Source organism: Pygoscelis adeliae, unplaced genomic scaffold (genome assembly GCF_000699105.1).
Source record: "Pygoscelis adeliae isolate BGI_AS28 unplaced genomic scaffold, ASM69910v1 Scaffold121, whole genome shotgun sequence".
NCBI classification, from domain to species: domain Eukaryota; kingdom Metazoa; phylum Chordata; class Aves; order Sphenisciformes; family Spheniscidae; genus Pygoscelis; species Pygoscelis adeliae.
In genome coordinates, this window is record NW_008824359.1 from 6,889,263 (window position 1) to 6,898,186 (window position 8,924).

Below are 8,924 nucleotides of genomic sequence, written 5' to 3' on the forward strand. Positions count from 1 at the left end.
CCACTATCCACCCTGGAAGTATGGAGAATAATTAGCAAAGATGGAAAATGTTTGTGTGAGTAGCAAAGACAGAAAGCGTGGGTTGTTTCTGGTGCTGAGCCTGGCTGGCATCTTCTCAGCTCCTGAAAGCCGGCACCAGCCCACAGTCCCATCCCCACCAACGGCTCTGAGCCTGCCAAGTAGCACCAGGCAATCACAGGCATTTTAAGCACTTGTTGTTTCTTTTGTCACTGCCTTGTAACAGTGCTGTAGAAGATGCAGACTTGGCCCACACACCTAGACTCTTCTTAAGCACAAGGTTAGAAATAATATCAGAGAGCAAAGAAGAGGAAGAAGGGGAAGGAGACAAGAGAAGGAGATGAAGGCAAGTCTCACATTTTACCCAGTGATGGTGACACGGGCACAGGTTTCTGGTTTGATCTGTCAGGCCATCTCCCAGGACAGCCAGAACTCACAGCTGATATGGAAACTCACCCCGTCATCTATACCCATCATGTCAGCACCAAACCCCAGATGCCCAAAGGACTGACCAGCAAATCGCTCATCCCCTGAAAATTTTGTCTGTTAGGTCTAACTCTCAACAAGCCATATCAACTTCTGGGTTTTCAAGCCATTGCTCCTCTGGCTTACCAAACAGAAATACAAACAGTTCTTGGCTTGTTTCAACCTTTTAGGTTGCGACCTTTGCATTATTTATATAATTAATTTCTGTGCACTTTTGAAAGCAATGGTTTTGTGGAACAGGCTGACCTGGTCTGTAGTCCCTTTGAACACCCCCAGGAGCATCTGCCTGTTGTCAAGGGTCCAAAGAAGCCTGACTCACACCTGCAGGCCAATACATCCACAGGTCACAGCACAGGTCTGGGAGGAGGCATCTACCCGGGCTCACATCACTGCTGTGCCTCCCAGCCCATGCTAATGCAGGGATCTCTGCGGCGTGCTCCCTCCAACATCTCATGAGAGCTGCTACACAACAGGATACCTGCTTGAGCTGCCAGAACAGGCAAAGGGAGGATCGAGCAAGCCGACAGGGAAAGGAGGTTAGTGGGAGGCGAGCAGAAGAGGAAAGGAATAGGAAAGGCCACGAGGCTCAGATACCAACCTGTGACCATAGGTTGCTTAGCCCAGCTGGTTACGAGAAGGCACTGCGGGACTGCTACTACACCTACAGTTGTGTCTTCTCCTCCTGGTAAAACAACCGAGTCCCTGAAGGCTGCTCTAAGCTACATTTCAGAGCCAGAGATGCCCAGCTGGGCATCCAGGGGCTGGGTCCATTGCTGCAAGGGGAACAAAAACAAGCAAAGCCTTTCGCAAAGGCTGGTCCTCAGCTGTGAACTGTACTTGCTCTTGGTGGCAATATGACTGTGCTCTTTACAAGAAGCATAAACCCGTTTGCCGTGTTCTTAGATTGCTGGGAATGAAAGCCAACCACCTACCTCATCGCAAAAGTCAGCAACTAAAAAATAACCAGACTCATTTACAACCAACTGCACTCTAAGAATGATGCCTTTAGAAGGAAATAACCCCTGTTGCTCGTTTTATTTAGAAACAATCCCCACATACAAGCGCATGCCTTACTGAGAGCTGTGTGGTTTGCAGTTGATAGCACTGGCTGCAAAACCTCATGACCCATGAGTGAGACTTCCTTCATCAGCTACCTTTGCATTTTCTTAATTAGCTACTTCATAATTCACCCAGTTAGAACAACTCTTAAGCTAAGCTGATGGGTGTTTAAGAGCATCAGCACAGGAGCTTACACCCGTTTAGCTGCCACAAACCCAATGCCAAAGTAATTATGTCTGAAGAGAGAAATGTAAGGTAGTTTTCTCCCCACAAAACAAGTGAGAACAACCCCACGGGCTAGGTTAATCGAGAGGGAGAGAAATAGGTCAGGAGTAAGAACCAGGGTGTGCAGCGTGTGATTTCCTGGTCAGTGGTTACTGTAAGAGGAGAGCTGGTGTTACACAAGAGCGCACAGAAGACGCCTCCATGGGTTTGCTCTCCACCACATGAAGAGCTTGGTGGTCATAACGAAACAGCTGCTGCCACAAATGAGTACAAATGCTTGTAACCGAATGAGACGGTTTCCCCGCCTGGTTACCCCTTGGCTTTTTGAATTGGCTCCCAGTGACCCGCGGGGCAGGGAATACACTCGACTCGACAAACAAGCACCGAAGGAGTCATCTGGACCCAATGACTTCTCTGACCTACCCGGGGGAGGAAACCCAGGGTCTACCTGCACCAGGTGTATCTAATTTCAAGTAGCTTCTGTGCAGCCGAAATGAAATACGAGGATGCTTGCACACAGGTTTACCCCGGTTTAAATGCAGGTGAACAAGCAAATACAGGCTTAAAACCTCTGCCAACAGAAACCAAAGTCAGAGGTCTGAGAATCTGGCTCAGCTCTGGATGAAAGATGAGTAATGTGAAAAAAAACCCAACACTGCAGCAACCTGATAAAATAATAAATAGTGAGTCTTGCTAGGATGTGCTCCTTGTGTAGCTAAGGGAGAGAAAGGGCAATTCCTCCTTTCCTAAGTTAGGACACCTTCTGCCCTGGAGGTGTTTATTGTTTGTTCCCTTGATGTGGAGGGATCCCCATCCGCCACTTCAAGCCCAACACCTAATATTTGGCTGGTTAAAGAGCTGTGAGATGAAGCCATCTTTGCACATTTCCCTGCATTCCTACTCAGCCAACCATCCAGCTGGTGGAGGAGAAGGTTGCTTATAAGGATGACATCTTGTCTGGAAGAGGATAGGACAGGCCTTTCCCAGCTCACATGAACCAGGCTAGACCCCCATCCCGAATTTCAGCTGCAGCCCTGCAATGCGATGTCTCCCACCTCCTTTCCCACCATTCCTAGAGACCATCCCCAAGGTCTAGAGAACCTGTCTCCATTGCCAACTCCCCCAGCACTGCCTGTATAACCTCACTTCACCACTTTCAGCCCTTTTTTGCATCTTTTCCTCTGTTTAGGCTGCAAGTTCTCTTGCGCTCCCTCTTACTCATATCACTGCACCAGAACAAGCCTGATCCTTGCTGAAATCTCTCAGTGCTACTGCAGCACAAACCCATTCTCTGTGTCTGCTTTCATTTTGAGCTACCGTAAAACAACATTGTTTTAAATAAAATACAATTTTTATTCAGCAGATAAGTTATTGAATAAATACAGATAAACATTTACCATTTTTTTTGATGCTCTGAGCACATACAAAGTCATAAATACGGTCATAAATAGAAGATATAAATAGAAATATAAACACTCGTTAGTTCTTTGCCATTTTCACGCTGAATGCAAGTGGACTCATTTCTCTCCCAAAATGCTCTGGAATAAGTCAGCCGCTGCTCCCCGTAGAGCAGCAGTGACACAAACCCAGAGCGCAATGAGAATCAGGCTTAGTGGCACTTTTGCCAGATTTACACTAGAAATACGCTAGTGAGCAGGGGTGGCCAGAGAAGAAAGGAGCTAGAGGATGAGGAAAGGAGAGAGAAGGTGCAGGAGGAGGAATTTTTTGTGGCAGTGCTGGTTGGCACGTATACATTAGGGCAATTTACTGCCAAGGACAACTTTTGAAACCATAATTCATTTGATTCACCAAACTGGTATAAGCCACAATGAAAAAAAAAGCACTGCTTTACTCCCTCCCTGCCTGGAGTCACAAAGAAAACTTTTCCTCCATCCCTCTCTCTCCCATCCATCACCAGCTACCGGTGATTCCCGTTCTAAAATCCGTAAATGAACTACAGCAAGAATCAGTACTTTCAGGAGGTAATTTGCTCAGATTTGGAAAGGAAATGGCATGTTGAATTCCTGGGATGCAAGGTGGGCAACTGTGGGATTTCTCCAAAGGGATGTTCATAGGAGACATTTCTTCTTCCCAGTGTTGTCTCTCCTACTAATCCCTCCTAGGACTGGTGGTGGACGACTGGAGTGGCACACGTGCAGCCCACGGTGATGACTTTCTTCTCCAGGCGGTAGGTGGGAAGGCAGCCCCGCTGCTCCCGCCGGAGGACGAGGATCTCCTGTTGGATGGGGACGGAGTTGAGGTTGTGGTCCTCCTGCCCCAGTGGGTTCACGCAGCCGGAGAGGCGGCACTTGGCGTCAGCGATCACCTGGGGGAAGCGGTTGGGGTCCTTGTCGAGCCTGGGGATGGGGACAGAAAAAGGGTTTATGCACTTGCACAACACGGTTTGGCAGAATCTTCTTGTTTATCTCCATGAAAGGACCATACTATTTACCTGCATATCCTCATTATGAGACAAGGCCAAAGAATTACCCTATCCTCAACATTTTTAGAATGATTCCTAGAAATGGAATCAATTTTGGGAGGGTAATACTGTCATATCATTCTTTAATAGTTGATGAATGGAGTGGAGCTGGGTGAAATACAGAACTGGTCATAACTGGACCATTCATTTTTGTTTGGTTTTGTTTTAATTTCAGCATTCAAAAACTTATTTCAGCTATGAAAATGTAAAATTACAATATATCTGATATTTTTGTATTCCTAGAGGAATAATTCTTTGACAAAGATTGACAAGATGATTAGAAACCATTCCAATGATGTCCCCTTGCACTGCAAACAGTTTCTCTTGGAGAAATCTCACCCAACATCAAAATGAAAGCGTGTGTCAAGAACTGTTCGCAATATTCACAGAACTCCAGGCATATGCTGAGAACCGGCCATTGTTCACCACAAAACACGTCTGCGTGGCACAGCCATTGCAATTTAGATAACAACTAAACAGTTACCTGTAATCCCAAGGAGCAAGAGACCGGTTCCTGACATCGTGGACCATTCTAAAAGCATGATCTGAATTGCTGATACGAATGTCAACCTTCACCATTGTAGGGAATTTGAGATCCTTTGGGTACAGGCAATCTTCACTAAGCCTCACAGAGCCACCGTCCTTGCTGGGTTGAGGATGAACTACCCTCCCATGGGGTGAGCTCCTAACGGTGAGTGTTAGAACCAGCACCAAAAGCAGTGATCTGAACTGGGAGAGAGAAAGGTGTCGTTGGCTCAGTTCAGTCAAGAGAGAGTGAGCACAAAGAGCCTTGACTAGACTGGACCATCAATGGACCATATAACTAGCAAGAGGAGGAGGATGCAGCACGTAAGTCCTATCCTGAGTTCCTTCATTGCTGTGAATCAGCACTGGGCAGCAGCTGATCTTCCTACTTATATTTGGGCGAGATGGGCCAGCACGAGCAAATAGCGCAATGATGCTAATAATACTCATCACAACAGATGTTAAACGCTGATTCAAATTCTGATTCATAGTTGGCTCTGCACCAAGAAGAGCATCTCTCCAACAAGCTATGAAAGACCCTCCTCCACAGTCAAACAGCAATGTCTTATGATCTACAAGGTGGGGTAAGGACTCAGCTGACCCCATGCCTAAGCTTAGAAGCCATGTGCTTTCTCAGGACAGGAAAGTTTGGCCACCTAGCAGCCATCTGCTGGAAATAACCCTTTTCTTGATGAAATCTGAGATTCTTGGGCCATTTCCAGGAGCTCGGGTTTTAGGAAAAGAAGACAGATAAATGCAAAAGTTTTAATAAAATCACAAGAGCTGACAGTGCTGCAAATACTACCCAGGTTGAAATTTAAATACACAGACATTCACTTCACAATGACATTTCAGCAATTTTGATAGCCTGTTGTCTGAGAAAAGGACTGTCTCTCCCAATCCCACATCAGCAGTGCTGCCCTTACAGATAGTCCATTGCCTCCTTGTCACTCAAACACCAACCCATTTGCAAAACCTCAGGGTAGAAAGCTGTTTCAGACAGACTTAGCATCCCATTCAGCTCCCTTTAAGACCAACAAGGGTTGCTCCTAGATAACAGCATCGTGGGATCTGCATTCTGCTTTTGCTTTTGTGACAAATATATCTTAATACTTATATCAAATATAAGTACTTACCACCACACCGTCGCTGGCAAAAGCCATGGCAATGTCTCTGCTGCTTTAGGCGGATGCACACAGTGACAGAGCACAAGAGTTCTCCTACTCCAAGACCTCTTCCACTCTGCGTGTGTCTCAAAGCCAGTTGTGGTCTCCTTTTTATAGTGAAGTTCAGCCACTACCATCTTTTCCATTGCAGCATATAGCTGGCTTACCTGACCCGAGGTTAGGAGCTGATATTTCATTTTCTAGCCCACTTCCTTCCGTCTACCTCCAGAAAGGGGAGGGGAGATAATATGTCATCAGAATCCCAAATCAGCCAATACAGTTTATTCAGGCAGATAAAGAGATAAGAGAAGAAAAGGAGAAAAAAAATTTGTTCAGGCAGCTTTTTCTTTTTTCCCTTCCCACCCCCTCTTTCTAATATTAATGTTCTCTCACCACAAACACATCTGTGGATGCACTTCCACGTGCCTCACACAAACCAAATGGCAGAGATCAGCAAGCTGCAAAGTCAGGCACCCAACAAGGGTTTCAAAATGAGGACAGGACATGGAACTTCACAGTTTAACTTCCCTTTGCTTCAATTGCACAATCCACCCCCACCTCATCTCGGGGATCCCTGTGACCTGTGGTGACCAGGCAGGGCAAGAGTAGATGCCCAGGGGAAGTCCTCCTGGGGGACTTCTGGACACCAGGAGCTGGGATGCCTTCCCCACTCATTGCTGAGATCCCATGTTGACATGTTCTGGAGAGCTCTTTGAAAAACTCATGCACGCCCTGTAAGGGCCCTGAGGGCACTAATCAGCCTTACTAGCCTTGACCAGCATCACCATGGGTTTCCCTCCACAGCCAATCACCAGGAGCCCCATTTCAGTTCAGCTTTGGGCCCCCAGTCCCTGCCTGAGCTACGCTGTAGGAGCGCTGGTTTCCTGCCCCTTCTCTGGCCTTGTCTACTGGGTGGACCTTGGAGTATCGTTTCTTCTGGATGGACTCCTTGGGCATACGTGGTAGACCACCTCCACAGCCATACTGTACTGCATTTTGCCTAGGTCTCCTCTGAGTGCCAAGGGGGCTGAAGAAAACGTAAAGTATTTTTAAACAGTTTTTTTCTCATTTTAAAGTGCCTGAAAGGGGTGAGGTGTGGGGGCAGGTGGGAGTGTAGGACCCCCTGTGGTAGCATTGAAGCAAATTCACATGGAGCCAGTATCCTGGCAAGCAACTGGGAGTGTCTTTTGATGATCCTGTGAAAATCCCACCAAACTTGATTAAATCACAAATGTTTACAAAGCTTCAGCATGCACAATGTCAGGGCTTGGCAGAATTCAGCAGCTAAAGTCTAGATGGGATTAATTGCTCCTTAAGGATTTTCCCAATGTGCTTTTTCCTCTGCTGTGTCAGCGTATCACGCTTGTTCAGTAAAATACACGTTTAAGCCCTCAGAGCGATGAGAAGGTAATGCTGTCCTTGCTCGGAGTTGCCAAATCCAGTAACCCCAAATTCAAACTCGGCAGAGACGAGGCTGCTACAGCTCTATGCCCCCACGTCCCTCCAGTAGTGAAGCTGAGCACGGGTTCCCAATAGGCGCGTACACACACACGCGTATGCAACACTTGTATAACATATATACACATGCAGATGTCCAACCACATGGATCAACGTGGGCAAAAAATATCACTCACGCAAACACAAACAGGACCAATGGCCTCATCTTGTTTTCCTCTGTGGCCGATCAGGATGAAAGCCTGTTAGTGGAAAATAGATATATATATATATGTACATACATACAAGATGGATCTCTCCAGTTATTGGCTTTAGACCATCCCTCCAGTAGCTGCCCCTGGATCCCCCAGTCTCCCCATTGCTTCATGCACAGACACAAACACACACCAGTGGGTCTCCCCGGCAGCTGCTCCAGACTTATGACCTTACCAGTAGCCAACCCCCAGATCCCACAATCTCTCCAGTAGCTGGTCTAGACCTCCCAGTATGCCCAGTAGCCAATTTGCAGACCCTTGGGTCTCTCCAGCATCCTGCCCAGACTTAACGGCTGCTCCAATACCTGGAGCTAGTCCAGCTTGACGTCTTTAGCATTTCCACGCTGACACACATACTCGCACAATATGCACACACACCAGACCCCCAGCTGCTGGCCCTTAGACCTTGCAGCACTCGCATTTAGGATAGAGAGTGAAATTACACTGAAAAAAAAAAAAAAAAAAAAAAAAGAAAAAAGCTAAGAAAAGGATTTAATAAGAAGACAGGGCACACTGGGGTGATCAGGCACAGAACTCAGCCAGACAAGCAAACTGACCGCCATCCCACTTAGGTGTGATCAGCCCCTATCATCCCTCCTCTCATTTTCCTGTTTGTTCCTCACTGATCTGCCCTGATCCTTTCCTTTCCCCAATGTTGCCCCTTCCTCTAAACATCCCATAATAAGTCTTGCACAACCCCAACATGCTCTTCCCAGTGCACCAAAATGAGTCCCATACCCCTCTCGCCAGCAAGGTGATGTGGGGAAAGACTTGTCTGCTGGGTCTCACATCTGGACTTGGGTTGACCATCCTCCTTGGACAGCCCTGAAAGAGCCCGGTCAAGGGCTCCGTTGGCACTACGTTATTTGGGTTCCTCCACCGGGTACTGCTCCCCTGCTCCTTTGTGTTCGTGGAAAATAATGGCTCTTAATCACACAAGCTAACAATCCCCATTTTATTATTAGGGGAGAGAGGCATGAAAATAAAAGGAGAAGCAGGAGCAAGGACTCTGCTGTCTGTGATCCAGCAAGGATCAGCCACAAACTGGAGGGGAAAGACCAGTGCACATGCTGTTTCCCCAGAAGCACCAGCAGCTCTCTCTGGGAGTAAAAGCTATTTTTATTGCAGAAAAAGACCATGCAACCAGTTTGATCAGCTTCTCTGTGGAGAAAAGCCCCGAGAGAAGCCTCTCCCAAAGCCATGTAGCCAAGCTGGAAGAGGAGGACTGAAGCGTAGGACTCTTCACACAAATTC

General features: G+C 47.1%; 1 protein-coding gene across 1 annotated transcript; it reads right to left on the reverse strand.

Moving 5' to 3' along the window:
* Nucleotides 1-3,907: 3,907 nt before the first annotated feature.
* LOC103913222 (interleukin-17F-like) lies at nucleotides 3,908-5,958 on the reverse strand. Its single transcript, XM_009319695.1, has 3 exons — nucleotides 5,932-5,958; nucleotides 4,755-4,999; nucleotides 3,908-4,145 (listed from the first exon to the last, which is right to left on the reverse strand). The coding sequence occupies exons 1-3, from the start codon at nucleotides 5,956-5,958 to the stop codon at nucleotides 3,908-3,910; spliced, it is 510 nt and encodes a 169-aa protein (XP_009317970.1).
* Between the last annotated feature and the right edge of the window lie 2,966 nt (nucleotides 5,959-8,924).